Source organism: Rhinopithecus bieti, unplaced genomic scaffold (assembly GCF_001698545.2).
Source record: "Rhinopithecus bieti isolate Rb0 unplaced genomic scaffold, ASM169854v2 scaffold_9663, whole genome shotgun sequence".
In the NCBI taxonomy this organism is placed as follows: Eukaryota; Metazoa; Chordata; class Mammalia; order Primates; family Cercopithecidae; genus Rhinopithecus; species Rhinopithecus bieti.
In genome coordinates, this window is record NW_016806456.1 from 3,283,536 (window position 1) to 3,308,226 (window position 24,691).

Here is a 24,691-nt window from a genome sequence, read left to right on the forward strand (position 1 = left end):
TATACATATTTTAAAACACACACATATATATAAGTAGATCAAAAGTGGAAAAAGAATATACAAAAGAGTGCAACATTTGGCAGCTGAGAATTATTTCATTGAGTTTTCAAATATTCTTCACATTCTTATACTTAGAAACAAAGAAGTAACCCCAAATAACCAATTCATTAGCTAATATCTCAGAACTTGCACATATGCAGATAAATTTTCTTTTAAAAACAGAATTACAGTTTAATCTTGATGAACACAGCTCAGGTTTCAAAATTCAAGTAAATAAAATTTTAGTACACATCATGATAGCCTTACTGGATAGCTGTGGTAAAAACAAAAAGTATTTGGTATCACCTATTGTTATGTGCTCTCAGTTGAGATCTAGTTAGTTTCCTAGGAGTCTCACATTGATAAACAATGATTTTGGTACTTCCTTACATAATGTGTTTATTTAGAAATACTTTATTAATAACAGACTTCCTTTCCATTAGCTACATTCTCAGATATGGTTTCATTTATAAAAGTTCCACAACTATTACATGATTTTTAATTCAGTTAGTACCTTAGACTACGGAACTTTGGTTTTCTTAAAATCAGCATTGGTTGCTTGATTGTAGGTTCGTCACCAAAAAGTGCTGTTTCACTCTCCATGGTTGGAAATCTTTTCTGATATATCAAGGGATATTCATTCTGAAACTGTTTTAGCTTTTTTCTTTTCTCCTCTAGAGGTAAACTCTTGTTTTTAATAATATTTTCTAAAAGTTCTGCAATTGCAGCTTGAGAGGTAGAAACTTTTTGCTCATCAAAGTCCCGAGCACTAATCTGCTTACAGTATGAATAAGTTGGCAAAGAAACAAACAGTCCATCTCCAGGATTTTCAATATGTCCCTTTCTTAAGTAAGTAGTCAAGATGTTTTTCCGCTGCAGTCTGTAAGAGGGTACTTGAAGACTTTCCTGATGATGATCTGTTAAGAAAGAAACTAATCTTCCAGCAAGAAGCTCATCAAGATCCACTTCTTCAGCACAGCATAGCACACACCAAGAAAAGGTATGTATCCTCAGTGATCTCGTGCCCAATGCATCATGAAGTTTGGGCATATCAACATTTTGACTCATTTGGGAAATCATATGCATTAAAAGTTGAAGCTTTCTACAATTTGGTGGGGGAAGTAACAAACAACATAACTGTACAGCATCGATGGCAACCCTCTCTAATTGAGGTTGCAGGAAACTCTGTGTGCCAGTCAACACAGAAGAAGCTGGAAGTAAAGAATTTTCTGAAAATTCTATTGAACTTTTGCAGAGTCTTTTATTGATTGTGGCACTAGACTGAGTTCACTTTCCATAGCTATTTGCACACTTGTGCTGCCTTGTCCAACATTTGGTTTCATGATAATTTCAGCCACTGGTGTATTGATATAACTATTCCTTCTTGTACTGCTTCTGAGACCTACAAAGCTGTTTTGACTTGCATTTCCCATTACACAAGTTCTCTTGGTCTTGAGCAGTCAAAGTAATGGTTCTCTTAAAACCAGCACAGAATGGCTTTTGAGTATTTTTCTCTGAATGAAGATTCAACAGGAATTCCTCTTTGGGCTTAGACTCTAAAAACAGTTTATTATTTTGTCCTTCTGTTTGGAAAAGATAGATGAAACACACTGGATGCCTCTTTACTTGAATTCCCTGACACATCTACAATACCTTCCAAAGAACAACAGCTTGGTTTGCTGTTAAAGGATAGATCATGCATACCACTTAACCCTATTAAATTATGACAACTTCCTCCCATTATGTCATTAGCACTCACTCTTCTGTTTCTTAAATTAACTAGCTGCATTTTCTTAGCACATCTTTCTTGAAATCCTGGATTGCTTATCTGTAGTCTCTCAGAATAATCTGATTCTTCTTTTTTCTCTATGAAGTAGACTGAGAAGAAGGTACTCAGTTGATCTGAAGGAATTCAAATTGTTTAAGTGAAGGAATTTTTAAGACTGGATCATCTTGGATTCTATGTATCCCACTGGATCTATCTGAAACTATGACATAGCCACAAATAACCAAAATGTTCACAGATAATCTGTAATATTCAAAAGTAAGTAGAGGTTCAGGGAGATCTAGAAAATAATCTGTGATTGTTCTGAATACATCTTGTTCAAATCCAATGTAAGTTGAATTATTCATATCATGAGTTCTTGGCCAATCTGCCAGGCCTCCTGACAGATAATCCCCAGTGAGGGAGGTCATCTGATTTGTTTTGTAGTATGACTACCCCATGTTTACTTGTATTGGCCATGTTGTACATTGTATATTGGGGAATTACTTGTTTTGGATTTATGACTTCTTCTAGGGATGGCACACCTAAAATGGTTTGCAGGTAGATCAGAACAACATATCTCGAAATTTCTTCAACATCTTCCTGGCTTAGTTCTCTATTACCAACTGCATTTTCTTGATCTTCATTGATTATTTCATGCTTTATTTTCTCAGCGTTTTCCTGAGATAAATGTATTCCATGCTTTTTAGGAGTTCTACGAGATCAGTCTCATCATTTAAAAATACTATCTTTATCTTTGGAAAAGTTCTCTATGTTGTTTTTTCTCAATTCTGGATGCCTTCATGGTAGAGTTTTAAGTGGCGAAGTAGCAGGAAATCTGAAGAGCTGGTTATTATCATCAACATTTTCTGATCCCCACCTGCCTTTGATATCTTCAATTACATGATTCTTAAGAAATATCCTCAACAGTTGGATAGTCTGTTGCCTTGTAACTTTGGGACTACAATTGCTATTATTTCTTAATAGGTCATAAAGTCAATCCACTGCTTCTCCTGCTGTGAAACAATTGCCATATTTTTTTAAGTGTTGCCTATGTTTTCTTAGAGGCATTCATGCTCGAAAAGATGTGGTAACTTCATTCCATAAGTAGCAGAATCCATTTAAGATTGCCATACCAGGAAGATCTGAATTCTAGCTCTGCCACTTGCTGTAGATGTGACTTTAGAAGGCATCTAACATCTGTGAGCCTCAGTGTCCACACTGGTAAAGTAGGACTAATAACACATGCCTGCCTGAAGGGTATTCCAGCTTGGTGGCCCGATAAGGCCCAAGAGGCACACCCAGACTCTCCATAGGTCTGTCAGCACCCAGTGGTGTCCATGGCGGTGAAGGCAACACTCAGGCCCAGCGGCCTGGGCAGTGACGAGTCTCAGCACAACCATCAGCCCCGCCGCCAATTTGAATAGCAACTGCTAAAGCATTTTTTTAAAGGGATCCTGATAAAGTTGGGCCTGTACCATACCTTGGGAAACACTGCTGTTGGTTATACCTAAAAACAGAGTTAACAGGTCACAAGGTATGTGAATTTTCACCCTTTTCAGATATTGCCAAAATGCTCTTCCAAGTTTTATTCCTGTTTATACTCCCTCCAAATCCCTTTAAAATAGTTTATACTCTTCATCTTAACTTTTTTATTCACCTCAGTTGATTACAATCATTTTTCTATCCCTTACCAGTCCACTGAAATTGCTTTTACTAAGGTCACCAAATATCTCTTAATTTCAAAACTCAACAGCCTCTTTTCAGTTTTAGTCATTCTTTACCATTCCTTCTGCTTTATTTCACAACAGCTCTATTTCACAATACTCCTTATAGAGTCAACTTTTATTTTTAAATATTTTTAAAACATTGATGTAGATGTGGTGAAAAGGGAAAATGTTTACACTGCTGGTGGGAATATAAACTAGTACAACCACTATGGAAAACAGTATGGAGATTCTTCAAAGAACTAAAAGTAGAACTACCATTTGATCCAGTAATCCCACAACTGGGTATCTCCACAGAGGAAAAGAAGTCATTATATGAAAAAGACACTTGCAAACTCATGTTTATAGCGGCACAATTAGCAATTGCAAAAATATGAAACCAGCCTAAATGCTCATCAACCAAAAAGTGGATGAAGAAAATATGGTATGTATGTATACACCATGGAATACTAATCAGCCATAAAAAGGAACGAAATAATGGCATTTGCAGCAACCTGGATGGAGCTGAAGACCATTATTCTAAGTGAAGTAACTCAGAAATGAAAAACCAAATATCGTGTGTTCTCACTTATAAGTGGGAGCTAAGCTGTGAGAATGCAAAGGCATAAGAATGATACAATGAACTTTGAGGACCTGAGGGGAAGGGTGGGACAGAGATGAAGGACAAAAGACTACACATTGGGTATAGTATACACTGCTTAGGTGTACCAAAATCTCAGAAATTACCACTAAAGAACTTATCTATGTAACCAAAAAAACTCCTGTTCTCCAAAAACTATTGAAATAAAATTTAAAAGATAAAAAAATGATTAAGATTATGAAATATATTATCAGTTTCAGTAAACTCTAAATGGGATTTGGGCAAATGAATTAGTTAAAAATGAATATTCTATTTACAAACTGGTGGATATACTTTCTAATTAGGAAAAATGTTGAGAAATATTATAAAAGAAGTTCAACATTGTATGCTTCCCAATTTTTAAATATCTTTATTATTATGACATTGCAGTATGGTGTTTAAGTTTGGGTGTTAAAATATAGAACTTTACATCCAGCAACAATTGTAAGACAAATTATCATTTTTATTCCACAAATTAGGTCATAAACAAAAGCTGATCCTGTAACTCAAGAAAATGTAAGATACCAGCACTATTTATTTATTCTTACCAAACCCACAATATACATTCATTTTCTTTAAAGATTAAAGTTAGAAACTCAAAAACAATACAGCTCCCACCCATTCAGCAAACTAGGAGTAGAAAGGAATTAACCTCCTACTCTGCTAAAAGGCATCTAGGAAAAACCCATAACCAACATTATGCTTAATGGTGAAATACCAAATGCTTTCTCTCTAAGATCAAGAAAAAGACAAGAATGTTCATTCTCTCCATTTCTATCAACACTATACTGGAGGTTCTAGCCAGGATAACCGGGCAAGAAAATTAAAGACATGCAGATTGAAAAGGAAAGAGTAAAATTATCTCTATTTGCAGATGACATGATCCTGCATATAGAAAATCCTAAGGAATCTTTCTTCTATTTTATTATTTATTTATTTTATTATTATTATTATTTTTTGAGATGGAGTCTGGCTCTGTTGCCCAGGCTGGAGTGCAGTGGCGCAATCTTGGCTCACTGAAACCTCCATTTTTGTATTTTTAGTAGAGACAGGATTTCATCATGTTGGCCAGACTGGTCTCGAGCTCCTGACCTCAAGTGATCTGCCAACCTTGGCTTCTCAAAGTGCTTAGGATTACAGGCATGACCCACCATGCCCAGCCAGGAATCTACCTTTTAAAACATTTATTAGAACTAATAAATGAGTTCAGCAAGGTTGCAGGATACAAAATCAATATACAAATATCAATTGTATTTCTACATATTTGTAATAACCTGGAAGTTATATTTTTAAACAACTGTATTTAGTATAAAATCAAAAAAGAATAAAATACTTAGGAATAAATTTAACAAAAAAAAGCGTAAGACGTGTATATTGAAAACAAAGACGGCCAAACTAAATCAAAAGAACTCCTATGTTGATGAATTGGAAACCTTACTGTTAAGATGGCAATTATTCTCAAATCAATTTACAGATTTAAAGCAATCCCTATCAAAATAAGAGCTGGCTTCTTTGCAGAAATTGTGAAGTTGATTCCAAAGTTCATATGGCAATGCTAGTGACCCAGAATAGTCAAACAATTCTCATAAAGAGTAACAAATTCAGAGGAGTCACACTTTTTTTTATTATTTATTTTTCTTTATTCTTCAACTTTCATTTAAGATTGGGGTACATGTACAGGATGTGCAGGTTTGTTACACAGGTAAATGTGTGCCATGGTGGACTGCTGCACAGATCATTCCATAACATAGGTATTAAGCCCAGCATTCATTAGCTATTATTCCTGATGCTCTCCCTCCTTCCACCTCCCCTTGACAGGCCCCAGTGTGTGTTAGGGAGGAGTCTCTCCTTTTCAATATTTTGGACTAGATTCAGTAGAATGGTACCAGCAATTCTTTGTACCTCTGGTAGAATTCAGCTGTGAATCCATCTGGTCGTGGGCTTTTATTGGTTGGTAGGCTATTTATTACTGCCTCAACTTAATAACTCATTACTGGTCTATTTGGGGATTCAACTTCTTCCTGGTTCAGTCTTGCAAGGGTGTATGTCTCCAGGAACTTATCCATTTCTTCTAGATTTTCTAGTTTATTTGCACAGAGGTGTTTCTATTATTCTCTGTTTATAGTATATTGTTCTTTATACAGACGGTTGTTTGTATTTCTGTGGGGTCAGTGGTGATATCCCCCTTATCATTTCTGATTGTGTTTGATTCTTTTCTGCTTTTCTTTATTAGTCTAGCTAGAAGTCTATTTATAAATGTTTTCCAAAAACCAGCTCATGGATTTGTTGATTTTTTTTGAAGGGTTTTTCATGTCTCTATCTCCTTCAGTTCAGCTCTGATCTTGATTATTTCTTGTCTTCTGCTAGCTTTGGGGTTTCCTTTTGGTTCTCTAGTTCTTTCAGTTGAGGTGATAGGTTGTTAACTTGAGATCTTTCTAGGATTTTATGAGGGCATTTAGTGCTGTAAATTTCCCTCTTAACACTGCCTTAGCTGCATCCCAGAGATTCTGGTATGCTGTCTCTTTGTTCTCATTAGTTTCAAAGAACTTCTTGATTTCTGCCTTAATTTCATTATTTACCCAAGAGTCATTCAGGAGCAGGTTGTTCAATTTCCATGTAGTTGTCTGGTTTCGAGTGCATTTATTAATCTTGAGTTCTAATTTGATTGTGCTGTGGTCTAAGAGACTGTTATTATTTCAGTTCTTTTACATTTGCTGAGGAGTGTTTTACTTCCAATTATGTGGTCAATTTTATATTAAGTTCTGTGTGGCAATGAGAAGAATATACATTCTGTTGTTTTTGAGCGGAGAGTTCTGTAGCTATCTATCAGGTCTGCTTGATCCAGAGCTGAGGTCAGGTCCTGAATATCTCTGTTAATTTTCTGTCTCAATGATCTGTCTAATATTGTCAGTGGGGTGTTAAAGTCTCCCACTATTATTGTGTGGAAGTCTAGGTCTCTTTGTAGATCTCTAAGAACTTGCTTTACGAATCTGGGTGCTCCTGTATTGGGTTTATATATACTTAGAATAGTTAGCTCTTCTTGTTGAATTAAACCCTTTACCATTATGTAATACACTTGTCTTTTTTTATCTTCATTGGTTTTAAAGTGTGTTTTGTCTGAAACTAGGATTGCAACCCTGCCTTTTTTCTCTGTTTTCCATTTGCTTGGTAAATTTTCCTCCATCCCTTTATTTTGAGCCTATGTGTGTCTTTGCGCAGAACATGGGTCTCTTGAAGACGGAATACCAATGGGTCTTGGCTGTTTATCCAGCCTGACACTCTGGGTCTTTAAATTGGGGCATCTGGCCCATTTATATTTAAGGTTAGTATTGTTGTTACATGAATTTGATCCTATTGTCATGATGCTAGCTGGTTATTTTGCAGACTTGTTTATGTGGTTGCTTCATAGTGTCACTGGTCTGTGCTTCAGTGTGTTTTTGTAGTGGCTGGTAATGGTTTTGCCTTTCCATATTTAGTGCTTCCTTCAGGAGCTCTTGCAAGGCAGGCCTGGTGGTGATGAATTCTCTCAGCATTTGCTTGTCTGAAAAGGATCTTATTTCTCCTTCAATTATGAAGCTTATTTTGCCTGGACATGAAATTCTGGTTTGGAAATTCTTTCCTTTAAGAACATTGAATATTGGCCCCCAATCTCTTCTGGCTTGTAGGGTTTCCACTGAGAGGTCCGCTGTTAGTCTGCTGGGTTTCCCTTTGATGCTGACCTGGTCTTTCTCTCTGGCTGCCCTTAACATTTTTTCTTTCATTTCAACCTTGGAGAATCTGATGATTATGCATCTTGGGGTTGATCTTCTCATGGAGTATCTTACTGGGGTTCCCTGGATTTCCTGAACTTGAATGTTGGCTTGTCTTGTTAGGTGGGGGAAGTTCTCCTGGATGATATCCTGAAGTATGTTTTTCAGCTTGGTTCCAGTCTCCTCGTGTCTTTCAAGTACTCCAATCACAGGTTAAGTCTCTTTACATAATCCCCTATTTCTCAGAGGTTTTGTTCATTCTTTTTCATTGTTTTTTCTCTATTTTTGTCTGCCTGTCTCATTTCAGAAAGATAGTCTTCAAGCTCTGAGCTGCTTTCCTCTGCTTCAGGTATTCTGCTGTTCATACTTGTGATTGCATTGTGAAGTTCTCATGTTGTGTTTTTCAGTTCCATCAGGTCAATTATGTTCCTCTCTAAACTGACTATTCTGGCTATCATCTCCTTTATTGTTTTATCATGATTCTTAGCTTCTTTGCATTGGGTTAGAACATGCTCCTTTAGCTCAGTGAAGTTCATTATTACTCACCTTCTGAAGCCTACTTTTGTCAAGTCAGGCATCTCAGCCTCAGCTTAGTTCCATGTCCTTGCTGCAGAGATGTTGCCATCATTTGGGGGAGAAAAGACACTCTGGCTTTTTGAGTTTTCACTATTTTTGCGTTCTTTCTCATCTTTGTGGGTTTATCTACCTTTGATCTTTGAGGTTGCTGACTTTCAAATGGGGTTTTTATGGGGTCTTTTTTGTTTATGTTGTTGTTGTTTTCTGTTTGTTTTTAACAGTCAGGCCAGTCTACCATAGGGCTGCTGTGGTTTGCTGAGGGTCCATTCCAGACCTTAGTAACCTTGGTTTTTCCCAAACCTGAGGTATCATCAGTGAAGGCTATGAAACAGCAAAGATGGCAGTCAGCTCCTTCCCTGGAAGCTCTGCCCCAGGCGGGTACTGACCTACTGCCAGACCGAATGTACCTGTAGGAGGTGGCTGGAGATTCCTATTGGGAGGTCTTACCCAGTCAGGAGGAACAGAATCAGGGACCTGCTTTAAAAAGCAGTCTGGCTGCTTTGTGGTAGAGGAGGTGTGCTGCACTGGAGGGGACCTTCCTTGTCCAAACCATTTGGGCACTCCAATGCAGACAGCCTAGAATGGATGAGTCAACTGAGTCACAGAGATGGTGACTGGCCCTCCCTCTGGGAGCTCCATCCCAGGGAGAGATGGAGAACCCTGGCTGGAATGGATCAAGTCCCTGTAGGGAGGTCCTGTCCAGTGAAGAGGAATGGATCAGGGTCCAGCTTAAAAAAGCAGTCTGGTAATGATCTAGTAAAGCAGCTGTGTTGCATTGAGGGGAAACCCTTTCTCATCTGTAACATTTGTATTCTCCAAAGCCAGCAGACTACAGTGGCTAAGTCTGCCAAACCACAGAGATGGTGGCCACTCCTCCCCCTAAGAGCTACGTCCCAATAGAACCCTTTTGAAGTGGCTGAAGGCCCCACAGGAAGGTCCCGCCCAGTGAGGAGGAATGAATCAGGGTCCTGCCTAAAGAAGCAGTCTGGCCATGACCTACCAAGGCAGCTGTGCTGCATTGTGGGGGACCCTTCCTCATCTGGACTGTTCATATTCTCCAAAGCCGGCAGGCTGGAACGGCTGAGTCTACCAAACCGCATAGATACCAGCCGCCCCTCCACCCAGGAACTCAGACCTGTCTCAGGCAGATTCCAGCCTGTTGCTGTTGGCAGACTGGAACCCAAGCCAGTGGGTCTTAGATTGTGAGATGCCATGGAAGTGGGGCCTGCAGCATGATGCTGCTTGGTTCCCTGGATTCAGCCCCCTTCCTAGGAATATGTACGGATGGATTTCCTCACTTGCTGGGGACCCCAGGGCCAGAGTATATAAACTCCTGTGTCTCTGTGTGTGCTCTGCCAAAACTCCACACAGCTCTGTGCATCAGACCCAAGACCCTGGTGGCATGGGTTCACAAAGGGATCTCCTGATCCACGGGTTGCAAAGGTCCATGACAGAAGCGTGGATCCCTGGGCAAGGTTGCATAATCACTCATTGCTTCCCTTGGCTGGCAGTGGGGGTTCCTTTGGTTCCATGCTGTTCCCAGCTGTAGGAGGTGGTTGGAGATCCCTATTGGGAGGTCTCACCCACTCAGGAGGAACAGAATCAGGGACCCGCTTAAAAAAGCAGTCTGGCTGCTTTTTGGTAGAGGAGGTGTGCTGCACTGGAGGGGACCTTCCTTGTCCAAACCATTTGGGCGTTCCAAAGCCCAGGGTCCCCCACCCCACAGCTTTTCTTCCTTCTCCGTGGGTTGAGCTGTCTGCCTGGACAGTCCCACTGCAAGGTGGGTATTTCAGTTGAAGATGCTGAATTCACTTACCCCTTTTCACTCCTTTCCATGAGTGCCATGGATCACAGCTGCTTCTAATCAGCCATCTTGCATCCTTCCACAGTCACACGTCTTGATTTCAAAACTAACTACAATGCTACAACAATTAAGACATAGTAGTAATAGCATAAGGACGGGCACACATATGGATGGAATAAAATTGAGAATCCAGAAATAAACCCTCAAATTTACAGTCAACTGATTTTTGACAAGATTGTAAAGGCAATTCACAAAGGAAAAGAATTGTTTTACAATAAACAGTGCTGGAAAACTAGATATCCACATGAAAAACCCTGGACTGTTCATCATACCATACACAAAACTTAACCCAAAACAGATCATAAAAACTAAATACAAGAGCTAAAACTAAAACTCTTGAAGAAAATATAGAGGTAAATCTTCATGATCTTAGATTTGGCAATGGTTTCTTAGTTATGACATACAAAGAACACATAATAAAAGAGAAAATAGGTAAACTGGACTCATAAAAAAAAGGGTTGTTGGTTTTTTTTTTTGTTTTTTGTTTTTTGTTTTTTCTGAGACAGTGTCTTTCTCTGTTGCCCAGGCTCGAGTGCAGTGGCGCAATGTCGTCTCACTGCAACCTCTGCCTCCCTGGTTCAAGTGATTCTACTGCCTCAGCCTCCTGAGTAGCTGGGATTATAGGCACCCACAACTAATTTTTATATTTTTAGTAGAGATGGGGTTTCATCATGTTGGCTAGTCTGGTCTCAAACTCCTGACCTCAGGTGATCTGCCCACCTCAGCCTCTCAAAGTGCTGGGATTACAGGCGTGAGCCACTGAGCCTGGCCTTCATCAAAATTTTACCAATTTGTGCTTCTAAGGGCACTATCAGTGAAAAAAAAACTTACAGAATGGAAAAAAAATCTGCAAATCATTAAGTCTGATAGGGTTCTAGTATCCAAAATATGAAAAGAATTTTACAACTCAACATTAAAACAAAATATAAATTAAAAATGGGCACATGATCTTCCAAAGAAGATATACAAATACCTAACAAGCACAAAAAAGATACTCAGCATCATTAGTCATCAGGGAAATGTACATCAAAACCACAATGAGATGCCACTTCACACCCACTAGGGTGGCTATAACAAAAAATACAATAATATGCGCTAGTAATGGTGTGGTGAAATTGGAAATCTCATACATTGCTGGTGGGAATATAAAAAGATAAAGCTACTTTGTAAAACAATCTGTCAGTTCCTCAAAAGGATAAACAGAATTAACATATGGCCTAAAAATTCCATTCATAGATGATATACTCAAGAGAAATGAATCACATGTCCACACAAAAATTTTTACATGAGTGTTCACAGCTTATTATTCATTTTAGCCAAAAAGTGAGACAATCAAAATGTCCATCAACTGATGAGTGGATAAATAAAATGACCTATAGCTGGAAGTATTGGGGAAAATGTGAAATGACTTTTAAAGAATACAATGTTTCTTTTGAAGTGATAAAATGTTCTAATACTGATTTGTAGTGATAATTGCAAAACTCCATGAATATACTAAAAAACTATTCAATTATACACTTTAAGTGAACTGTATGATATGTGATACGGTTTGGCTCAAACCATACATCACTCATATCTCCACACTTAAATCTCACCTTGAATTGTACAAGGGAGGGGCCAGATGAAGGTAACTCAATCATGAGGGTCTTTCCCGTGCTGTTCTTGGGATACTGAGTAAGTCTCACGAAATCTGATGGTTTTATAAATGGGAGTTCCCCTGCACAAGCTCTCCTGCCTGCTGCCATGTCAGATGTGCCTTGGCTCCTCCTCCATCTTCTGCCATGATGGTGAGGCCTCCCCAGTCATGTGGAAATGTGAGTCCATTAAACTTATCTTTCTTTATAAATTACCCAGTATCAGGTATGTCTTTATTAGCAGCATGAGAACAGACTAACACAGTATGGAAAATATATCTCAATAAAGCCGTTAGAAAAAATATATACAGCTCAAAATTTGAGGACTGGAAGAGACTACATGTGAAGAGATTTTGCCTCCAATATTTGTTACTTGAATTACAGCCACAGACCATCTCCATTTCAGAGACTACTGAAACAAAAATGAATGATTCATACAGTGACTTCATCCTAAGACACATATTATCTCTCCTGTTTTCCTTTTAAAATCCTAAAGATAAGTTTTAGCCAAAATATCTAGTCTAAAATAGAGGTGGCCATAAAATTTTCCAGACTTAAATAATAATTTTATTATAAAATCAATTGTCTACTTGTGAACAGGGAACAATACTTATTCATGGTATGAATAGTCAGAATTAGCCTCATGATACAGCTGCAAATAAAATTCATAAGATACGTCAGATACAGTGACAGAAAGACATGCATCCTCTCTAATCCTCTCAACAATTGTACAATGAAGACGAGAAAATTAGGATTCAGCGACATTAAGTGGCCTGTCTATTCAAGGATTAGCCAGCAAAGCTGGGATTTGAACCCAAGACTGCCTGTCTCTAATCTATCTTTAAGAAGGAATAAAGCTTCCACCCAGGCAATATTAATAGAAAAGAATGACCACAAATATGTCCTATATAAAATATTTGAAATTTTAGAGCTTAAAGGAAACTCAGAGAATATCTATCTCAAGTATCTCATTTTACAAATGAGACAGTATCATCTTTGCAGTCTCTGATCAATGTTGGCTATTTCTACTACTCTCTCTTCTCCAATATACTACTAGACTAACTGCAAGTGTTTCCTGATAGCCCTAGCATAAAGCAAATAAGAAATCACAGAAAAGTTAAGTTTCAGAAAGTCATAGATGTACTGAGTAAACCTCCCCAAATTCTTCCTCTTAGATAATAACAATAAATAAATGTTCCTCTTACTTGCCCAGTACGCGAAATTGTATCAAAGGGGAATGGTTATACAGGATTTGTAATAATTATAGGTACTTTGAATTCTTACCTTTGTGGCCACAATAAAGATGGTATAAAGGAACATAAGATTATGCTTTGATATTGCCAGATGCTGGGTGTGCTGGAATGTGAAGATAACTGACCCCAGAAGGGTTACCTTGGAAGGGCTGAAAATAAAACACATTTTAAATCAGCAAGTAATAAATATGACATATCTCCATCTTTTTCAAAGAGTGCTCTGCAAAACATTAATTTAATGGGTTATTAATAGATGTAATGCAAAGATGAGTTTTGTTAATACACTTTAAAAAGTGTTGAAAATGCTGAGTTATACAAAGTTAAATACCTTTCTTCACATCATAAACTATAGATTTTAGAATAATCATACATATTCTGACTCTCCAACAAAAAGAGTACATTTCTATATGCAATATTTCTGAAACATATTTGGCCATACAACAATTTTTTCATAAAGGATTTCAAAGTTCCACATTGTACAGCATGATTTGGAATTAGTCATTAAGAACCTTACAGTGCTAAAAAGCTCACAGAGTGGAGTCGAGGAAAAGAAAGGCCAGATTTTTAGCATTTGCCTATTTCCATGATGTAAATACTCCCATCATGGCCAATGTCAGGCTGCTGCATGGAAGAGGAGAGAGGTACACAATTGGTTCTCATAAAATGATAAAAGCCATCTCCAGCCCATCATTTAGCTAACTCCAGCACAGCATATTAGTTTTAGCTAATATATTAATGCTTAGATTGTAAAGTCTAAAATAAGATGCTAATTTACCAAATAAGAAGCATTACTTTATGTTATATATTTGCCGCATATTTAAAGTATATCTCAGTAACAAATCATTGCCTAGCTCTCTATCTTACAAGTAAAAAAGATAAATGATAAACTCTAAGAATGCCACACTGCAAAACAGGACAAATGTAAAGGTTCCTATAAGTCATTTTATTACTTTATTTATTTAATTATTACAAGCAAAGGACTGAGTTCAAAACAGGGTGAAGTTTGGACAATAGACCAAACCTGAATTACTTTCCTGTGGCTACTGTAATAAATTACAACAAATTCAGTGGCTTAAAACAGAAAAATGTAAAATCAGTACCACTCAGTTAAAATCAAAGTGTCAGTAGGGTCATACTACCTCTAGAGACTCTAAGAAAGAATCCACTCTTTGTCTTTTTCAGGTTCTGGATCTCGCTTAACAATATGATTGAGTAACAGTCATTTTTATTTTATTGTTTTCTTCTTTTTTTTTTTCTTTAGTCCCCATATCTGTTCCATCCAAACACTGTTGAAGAAAGAAACAGATCTGCGGGACCACCAAATGCACTGCCAACAGTCATGTTTTGGAACAGTAGTCTCTAAACCTTTTTGATTGTACATCCCTATTGGTTAAAAAAAAAAAAAAAAGTTTTACAGCATTCCCAAATTATGGCTATCAATTAATTTGGAAATTATATATAACTGCATTATAAAATGTACACAAAATTAAAATTTTTAAAGGATAAGATAAAAACATGGAATTATATCTGTTTTAAGGATATTTTGCTTCTCTTTCTCACTGTTTGTTTCCTGCACCACGGTGGCTCATTATGAGCACTGCCTTGGCATATACATCTACTATTTTGGATTGTATTATCTTAAGGGTTGAATCTAAGGAATAAGGATTTCATAGACAATGCACTGGGGCAAGGCATTGGAGAAGGTCTTAAATTTAGGAAAAAGTCCATTTTAAATTGGAGTATGAGATTTGTTTAAAAGATTAGAATGCATTTAGAAAATCCTTACGCTTACTATATTAGTTTCCTCTGAAACTAGCAAACAAGTTATCTGCTTCCAAAATGCATTGATGAAATAAGCACTGAATAACAGTTAAAGATATTGCCATTCCAAAAGGGAGAAAAGAGAAGGAAAAAGGTTCAACAGACCCAAGCCATTTTGAAATCCAGAAGGGCAAATTCCATTAGGATTCAAGGCCTGGGAATAATCTTCTTTGGATTGAGGTGAGTCCACAGCTTCAACCTCTACATTGGTGGTTCTGGCCTCTGCACCTGAATCCAGACTATGGGCCTGGCCTCAGGCCTCTGGGCCTGTAGCTCCTACCATGAAGTCATTCTTCCTTTTCCTTCCTTTTTCAAGCATATGTTTGCAGGTGAGCAGTTTTATCAGCCCGATTCTGGTCTGCAGAATTTTAAAAGTCTGACAGCCTTCTTTCATTTAATCCTGTCTTTCTCCTTTCAGTCCAAGCTGGCAGTGTTTCTTCTGATTTAATATTTCCAAATCCCCATTGGGTCTCCTGTGTATGCACACCAATCCATGTCACTAGGCAAAGAGTCTTTCACAGATCTTTCTTGGATAACTTCCTCTCTATCCCTGGCTTCTGCTATAATGATTGAATGGATCCATGAGTCAAACATCCAATCCCTTCAACACTAGGAAAAGTTGTCCAGTCACACCCTCACTTCTTTCCAGAGTGAATCTCAGTTTTATCAACTTTGCAGTCCCAACAGGCTGAAAATTTCCCAAATGATAGAGTCCTGGTTTTGAGGGGTTTTATTTGTTTGGTTACTAGCATTCATTCCCTCAATTTAACTCTTTCCTCTTGCACTCTACTATAAGCATCAGGAAGAAACCAGGCTGCACCTGGAACACTTTGCTTAGAAATTTCCTCAGCAAAAATATCCATGTTTACTGATTACAAGTTATGGTTTCCACACAACTGTGGCAAACAACTGTGCAGCTAAGTTTCCACCACTATATACAAGGATAACCTTTCTCCAGTTCCCAATATCATGTTCCTCATTTCCTTCCAAGTCTTCACCAGCACTTTTAACAACATTCCTACCAACATTTTGCTTCTAACAATATACGTATTCTCTAAGACTATATATTTATAGGCTCTCTCTAATATGCTCCTCACTTCCTTCAGATCCCTCACCAGAAGTGCCTTTAACATCCATAGTTCTACTGCACACTTCAAAATTCCTCTAGCCTCCACCAATTATCTAATCCCAGGTGTCTGTTACAGCAGCACACCACATCGTGTATCAAAATCTCTATTACTTTCCTGTGGCTACTGTAATAAATTACAACAAATTCAGTGGCTTAAAATAGAGAATTTTAAAATCAGTATCACTCAGTCAAAATCAAAGTGTCAGTAGCGCTACACTACCTCTGAAGACACTAGGAAAGAATCCATTCTTTGTCTTTTTCAGCTTCTGGGAGCTACCAGCATTCCTTGGCTTGTGGCTATATCATTCTAATCTCTGAGATGTGTGGTCAAATCTCCCTCTGTTTTCCTCTTATGAGGATACATGTGACTGCATTCAGTCCCACCAGAAATCCAGGACGATCTCTTCATCTCAAGATTTTTAATTTGCAAATACGCAAAGAGTGTGTTCTCATATTGGTAACATTTCAGGTTTCAGGGGTTGAAAACCATTAGAACTTTAGAAACCATTATTCAGTCTTACTGCATTTATTTACTGTAAAATATGTTTATGCAGAAAATATAGAAATATACTGACACATTAACAGAAATTGTCACTAAACAATGTATTACAAGTTTCTTTTATGTTAACATTTTCCCAAATTTTCCACAATACGTGTATTTTACTTCTTAAAACTTGGGGTAGAGAAGGAAAAGAAGGAAAACACTCTAAAAGAGTTACTGTGGGGATAAGGGACAATTTGACTTTGTTTTTGGCAGGACTAGATTTTTTTATTAAATGAACTGGCAGCAATAAGCAATATGAAGGCAATTAAGAAACAATTCCACATACTAGCATTTAAAGAATACCTATGGGTCAGGTGTGGTGGCTCATGCTTGTAATTCCAGCACTTTGGGAGGCTGAACAGGGTGGATCGCTTGACCCCAGGAGTTTGAGACCAGCCTGGCCAACATGGTGAAACCCTGTCTCTACTAAAAATACAAAAACTAGCTGGGCATGGTGGTGTGCACCTGTAATCCCAGCTACTTGGGATGCTGAGGCAGGAGAATCACTAGAACCCAGGAGGCAGAGGGTGCAGTGAGCCAACATCGCACCACTGCACTTCAGCCCAGGTGACAGAGCAAGATTCTGTCTCAAAAAAAAAGTTTAATAAGATCTAATTAAATAGAAAGCTATCCGATGTTCATACATTGGAAGACTTAAAACTGGCCAGGCACGGTGGCTCATGCCCATAATCCCAACATTTTGGGAGGCCACGGCAGGCAGATCACTTGATGTCAGGAGTTCAAGACCAGCCTGGCCAACATGGTGAAACCCTGTCTCTACTAAAAATACAAAAATTAGCCTGGTGTGGTGGCATGTGCCTGTAATCCCAGTTACTTAGGAGGCTGAGGCAGGAGAATCACTTGAACCCAGGAGATAGAGGCTGCAGTGAGCTGAAATCATTCCACTGCACTCCAGCCTAGGGGACACAGTGAGACTCTGTCTAAAAAAAGAAAAAGGAACCCTTAATATTGTTATAGGAGAGCAACAATTTCCAAAGCGATCTACGGGGTCAATGTTATCTCTATCAAAATTCCATCACTGTTTTTGTTTTTTGTTTGATTACTTTTTTTTTGTTTTGCAGAAATGGAAAAAATTACCTAGGATTTTTAAGGAAGCCTCATATTCACATGAAATTGCTAGGGACCCTGAATGGCCAAAACTATCTTGGAAAAAAAAAAAAAAAGAACCAAGTTAAAGGACATACACTGCCCAATTTGGGAACTTAACTAAAAAGCTACAGTAATCAAAACGGTATGGTACTAGCACAATGATAAACACATAGACAATGGAATAGAACAGACAGTCTAGAAATAAACCCATACATCTATGTTCAACTAATTTTCTAGTAGGGTGCCAAGTCTATTCAGTGGGAAAATAATTCAATAAATGGTGCTGGGACTATATATCCACATACAAAAGAATGAAGGTGAACCCCTAATTCATATGATATATAAAAATTAACTCAGGCCAGGCACAGTGACTCATGCCTATAATCCCAGCACTTTGGGAGACCTAGGCAGGAGTATCGCTTGCATCCAGTAGTTTGAGACTAGCCTGGGTGACATAGCAAGACTCCATCTCTACAAAAAATAAAAGATAAAAATTACCTGGGTGTGGCAATATATGCCTGTAGTCCCAGCTACTCAGGAGGCTGAGATGGGGGCATTGCTTGAGGCTGGGAAGTTGAGGCTGCAGTGAGCTGTGACAGTGCCACTGCACTCAGCCTGGGTGATGGAGTGAGATCTTGTCTCAAAAAAAAAAAAAAAGAAAAGAAAAGAAATTAACTCAAATGGATCTGTGAGCTTCTTTTAAGATAACTCTTTAAAGAAAACACAGGGGAATATCTTCATGACCTTAGATTTGGCAATGGATTCTTACTGATGTCAAAAGCATAAGAAACAAGAAAATAGAGTGATGTTGGCAAGGTGGCCAACTACAAGTTCCTAGCCCTGCCCTCCACCCCAAAACAAACAAACAAAACAATAAATAACAACTACATTTTGATGAAAATAACTAAAGGAGAGTACCAGAATACCGCAAAGGAGCAGAAGCAACTCCATAGAGCACAAAAACACAGTATGGCCACATAGAGAAGGGAAGAAAAGTCCTTGTCTCCACCACTACTTCCCCTGAGAAGGTCAGCTTGAAATCAGGAGGGACTTCTCCCTTCCAAGAAAAGGTAAACAACAGAACCCCAACAACCATCATCACTATGATGAACACCCACAGTCTTCACCACTGTGGACTTCTGCAGCCCTCATAGGTACTGAACCCAGCTGAGGGAATTGCCCAGAGTCCATATGGCTGTATTCACCCCAAGGAAGAATCCTACACCTCCCTCATCTTCTGTAGCCCTACCTGCTACTGTGCTATACCATTTTGAAAGCACAGCATCTCTGGGAGTGCATCCTGCTCTGTACATAAATAGTTACTGTACCCTTCCATCCCTGAGGTTTTGTTGTCACTGTAACATGCCTGTCTAGTGACCTGCCATCCTCAAGCCTACCTGCTACAATGCCCTACTCTTGGGGTCAAGCTGCTATGGAGCCACTCCATCCCCTATATCCCAGTTGTTTCTGCATCCTACTCCTCAGGGTCTAAGCTAATGCAGCACTTCACCTTCTGAGAAATGAGGGCTTTGGCCAAGCAGAGCAGTCACACCTCTGGCACCTGAGCCAAAGCAGCACCAGAGCTGACATGGCACCCCACCTCCCAGGGAACATGTGCACTGGTCTAGCCAAGCAGTTGATCCCCCTTGGCAACTGAAACATGCAGGGCCCTGCATCCCAGGGAAATACAGCATTGGTTGAGTTGAACCACCCTGTCTTCCAGGAGGAACGAATGCAACACCCTACTTCCATAGAACCGGAAGAGTCTACACTGCTGAGGCATCCCACTTCCTCAGAGAGTAGAGTCATCCTTGTGCTACTCCTTGCCCTCCAGGGCCCAAGACACAGCTGTGCTCCACCATTACTGGGTAACTGTTGTTGCTGCACCTGGCCTCACAAAACTTAGGCCTCTGCTGTGTACTACCAGCCTAGGGTCCAGAGTCCCCCCTGCACAGTGCTTCATGCCCCAGGGCCTGAGTTTCTGGTGTGTACTCTTGACTCTGGGACTCTTGCTCTCTGGGGCTCAGGCCTCTGGAGCACCCCTTCTTCTCCAGAGCTATGCCAGTTCTGTGCCCTGCTCCCAGGATCAGAGTCACAGCTACGTCCCTGCCCCACGAGAGCAAGCTGCTGTGGCGAACCTCAGCATCACAGACCCTAATTTTGTGGCCAATCGCATCTACCCAGACCATAGAGTAAAGGGCAGCCCAATCCCAAGGTGCTACAGTAGTTTCAAAGAGACCCTGAGCCCAGCAGCACGGCGCGCACAGCAAGACGAGCATCGCACCCTGGCAGCCCAGCACTCGCGGACGCCTGTGGCCATTGCAGATCAGACACCCCAACGAAGATCCCTCAGTTAGGATTGCCGCCCATTGTTGGGAAAACAAGAACTTACGGACACCAAAGCCCTTGCAACTGAGGATCCTAATAAACTCCCATGCTGCCAGTACTGCGCAACAAACCTTAAAAGCTTAAGCCACTTAGCAGGCCCAAAGTCCCATCAATGCACTGATAAGTTAAGAACTGCACAGAAACACACAACAGTGTGCCCACTAAAAGATAAGAGCCACCATAGCGCCTGCGCCAATTGGATATAACAGGTGAAAGCCTTCCCTATGAAGGAACCACTATGGATAAGTTTGGAAGAGGTGAGTCCACCAATGTGCAGATATAAAGGGCGGGTAGACACAAAAATAAAGAAAGGCAAGGAAAATGTGACACCCACAAAAGAAACACAGTAATCCTCGCAAGTAACGACCCCAAAGAAATGAAAAGTTATAAACCCGCCTAAAAAAGAATACAAAAATACATGACTAAAGGAAACCCAGGAGTACAAGAGAATACAGACAGACAATTGCAAAACAAAAACCAGGAATATGATTAGAGATCTGAATGAGAAACTCAACGGGACAGAAAATCATTAAAAAGAACCAAATCAAAACTCTTGAGGGCTAGATCGCAATGATGAAATTGTTAAAAAAAATAAGGCTTCAACAGGGGCAGATAGAAAGAGAAAAAGAATTTGTGACTTCAGAACAAGTTTTTGAACAATCAGCCCAGTCAGGAGAAAAGGAAAAAGAATGAAAAAAGTAAAGAAAGCCTATGGGACTTATGGACACTAATCCTGGCAAATTTTCCACATAATGAAAGCCACAGAAGCAGAAGAGACCAGTAAAAGCGGAACAAAAAGCTTATTTAATAAAATAACCACATATGTAATGCCCAGCCACCTGGAAAGGCCCAAAAATGAGAGGTCACTGAGCCCCAGGAGTTCAGGACAAGGCCAGGGCAACATAATGAGACCCTACTCTACAAAAACAAATGTGTTTTTAGTTACGCCAGGCCATGGGAACAATCTCTACCACCAGCTATTTTGAGCAGGCTGAGGTGGGTAAAGATCACTTGAGCCTATGTCCATGACACTGCACCCCAGCTTGGGCAACAGGGCAAGACTCTGTCTCTAAAAAAAATTTTTTTAATAAATCAAATTTGCTGAAAACTTCCCAAGTCTTAGTTGAAATACTGATATCCAGATCCAGGAAGCTCAAAAGTCCCCAAACAGGTTCAACCCAAAGACATCTTTACCAAGATGCATAATCACCAAACCATCAAAAGTAAAAGGCAAGGAGAAAATTCTAAAAACATCAAGAGAAAACTGACATGTCACATACAAGGGAATCTCCATTAGATAATCAGTAGACTTCTCAACAGAAATCTTACAGGTCAAGAGAAAATGGGATGATATATTCAGAGAGCTGAAAGAAAACAAGTGTCAGCCAAAAATACTATACCCAGCAAAGCTATTCTTCAGATATTAAGGTTATATAAAGATCTTCCCAGATAAGCAAAAGATGAGAGAATTCATCACCACTAGACCAGCCTTATAAGAAATGCTTACGAGTGCCACAACTGAAACCAAAGGGACAACAATTACTATCAAGAAAGTATGTGAAAGTATATAATTCACCAGTAGACAACTTCAAAATCAAAGTCAGAATACCACAGTGCTGTAATGGTGCTACATAAATCTTTCAATCTTCTAGTATAAACATAAAAAACCAAAATGGTCAAAAACAACAGCTATAATTCGAAGTTAAGGAACACACAAAAGATAAAAAAGTAAATTAAGGCAACAAAAATATAAATGAAGAATAGAGAAAATATCTAGAGTACTTTTATGTGAGTAAAGTTAAGCTGTTATCAGCTTGAAATAGTCTGCTTTAACTACAAGATTCTTAAAGTTAGCCCAATGGTAACCACACAAAAAAATACAGTGAATATGCAAATTAGAAAGAGAAATGAAATAAACCTAGGTAAATAACAAGAGGAAGAAAGGAACAAAGGATCTACAAAACAAACAGAAAACAATTAACAAAATGGCAGGAGAAAAGTCCTTTCCTAGGATGAATGTAAATGGATTAAATTCCCTAAAAAAGATATATAATGGTTGAACTGATTTAAAAAAAAAAAAAAGATCCAACTATATATACTGTCTACAAGGAACTCACTTTAGCTTTAAGGATGCACACAAACTGAAAGTAAAGGAATGAAAAATATATTCCATGCAAATGATAACCAAAAAAGAGCAGAGGTGGGTATACATACAGCAGATAAAACAGACGTCAAGTCAAAAACTTTCAGAAAAGACAAAGAGGGTCAGTATTTAATGGCAAAAAAGTCCATTCATCAAGAGAACATAATAATTGTAAATATGTATGTGCACAACATTGGAGGAACTAAATATATGAAGCAAATATTAATAGACAGGAAGGGATGAAACAGCAATACAATAATAAACATCTATAGAATGTTCCATCCAACAACAGCAAAATACACATTCTTCTCTAGTGCACATGAAACATTCTCCAGGATAGACCACATGTTAGGCTGCAAAACAAGTCCTAACAAATTTAATAACATTAAAATCACATCGTGTCATTTTGATCACAACAGTATCAAACTAGAAATCAACAACAGGAATAATTTTGGAAAATTCAAAAATATGTGAAAATTACACAGGATGCTCCAGGGCAACCAATGGGTCAAAGAAGAAATCAAAAAGGAAATTTAAAAATATTCTGAAACAAATGACAGTGGAAACAAAACATACCAACACTTACATGATGCAGCAAAAGTAGGTCTAAGAGGGAAGTTTATAGCAATAAATATCCACATTAAAAAAAGAAATATTTCAAATAAATAACTAACATTATGTATCAAGGAAATAAAAAAAGAACAAAGAACACTGAAAATTAGCACTAGGAAGGAAAAAATACAGAAATAAATCAAATAGAAAAAACACAGGGGAAAATATCAATCAAACTGAGTTAGTTTTTTGAAAATCCAAACAAAATTGACAAATGCTTAGCTACACTAAGCAAAAAAAGATAGAAGACTTAAATAAAATCAGAAATAAAAGTAGAGACATTTCAACAGACACCAAAGAAATAAAAGGAATAATAAGCGACTACTATGAACAATTACATGCCAACAAACTGGATACCCTAGAGTAAGTGAATAAATTCCTAAAAAATATAACCAACCAAGATTAAAGCAGGAAGAATTAGAAAGCCTGTACAGGTCAATAACAAATAGAGACTGGAATATAAACTTAAAGTCTCCCAAGGGACTAAAAAGCCCAGAACTAGATGGCTTCACAGCTGACTTTTACCAACTTTCAAAAAAGAAATAATACCAGTATTTCTTAAACTCTTCCAAGGAAATAGAGCTAGAGGGAATGTGCCTAACACATTTTCAGAGGCCAACATCAGCTCATGCCTAATCCAGACAAAGATGCCACAAAAAAAAAAAAAAAAAAAAAAAAAGAAAGGAAAAGAAAAGAAAACTACAGGCCAATCTCTCTGATGTAAAAAATATTAGTAAACCAAATTCAAATAGCCAAGATAGGAGAACCACCTAAGTGTACATCAACAGATGGCTGTTTATGTTACTATAAAGAAATACATGAGGCCCAGAGCTGAGCAGAACAGAAATCTACAGAACCCTCCACCCCAAATCAAGAGAATATATATTCTTCTCAGCACCATACAGCACTTATTCTAAAATTGACCACATAACTGGAAGTAAAACACTCCTCAGCAAATGTAAAAGAACAGAAATCACAACAAACTGCCTCTCAGACCACAGTGCAATCAAATTAGAACTCAGGATTAAGAAACTCACTGAAAACCGCACAACTACATGGAGACTGAACAACCTGCTCCTGAATGACTACTGGGTAAATAACGAAATGAAGGCAGAAATAAAGATGTTCTTTGAACAGTCCACGCTCATGGATAGGAAGAATCAATATTATGAAAATGGCCATACGGCCCGAGGTAATTTACAGATTCTATCTATAATTTATATATCAAGCTACCAATGACTTTCTTCAGAGAAAAAACTATTTGAAAGTTCATATGGAACCAAAAAAGAGCCCACATTGCCAAGACAGTCCTAAGCAAAAAGAACAAAACTAGAGGCATCCAGCTACCTGATTTCAAACTATACTACAAGGTTACGGTAACCAAAACAGCATGGTACTGGTATCAAAACAGAGATATAGACCAATGGAACAGAACAGAGGCCTCGGAAATACCACCACACAGCTACAACCATCTGATCTTTGACAAATCTGACAAAAACAAGAAATGGGGAAAGGATTCCCTGTTTAATAAATGGTGCTGGGAAAACTAACTAGCTACATGTAGAAAGCTGAAACTGCATCCCTTCCTTACATCTTATACAAAAATTAATTCAAGATGGATTAGAGACTTAAATGTTAGACCTAAAACCATAAAAATCCTAGAAGAAAACCTAGGCAATACCATCCAGGACATAGGCATGGGCATAGACTTTATGACT

General features: G+C 38.4%; 1 protein-coding gene and 1 pseudogene across 4 annotated transcripts in view; both read right to left on the reverse strand.

Annotated features, from left to right (window-relative positions):
- The window catches only part of TMEM38B (transmembrane protein 38B), an 83,489-nt gene that overhangs the window by 18,525 nt on the left and 40,273 nt on the right, over nucleotides 1–24,691 (reverse strand). For 3 of the 4 annotated variants that reach the window (XM_017876703.1, XM_017876701.1, XM_017876704.1), the window contains one exon: nucleotides 13,258–13,375. In XM_017876703.1, coding sequence (XP_017732192.1) covers nucleotides 13,258–13,375 — 118 coding nt within the window. Of the gene's footprint in view, nucleotides 1–10,291; nucleotides 10,398–13,257; nucleotides 13,376–24,691 lie in introns of all 4 variants that reach the window. The other variant, XR_001886478.1, reaches the window with a different exon arrangement.
- On the reverse strand, nucleotides 547–2,293 carry LOC108532564 (DEP domain-containing protein 1A pseudogene; annotated as a pseudogene).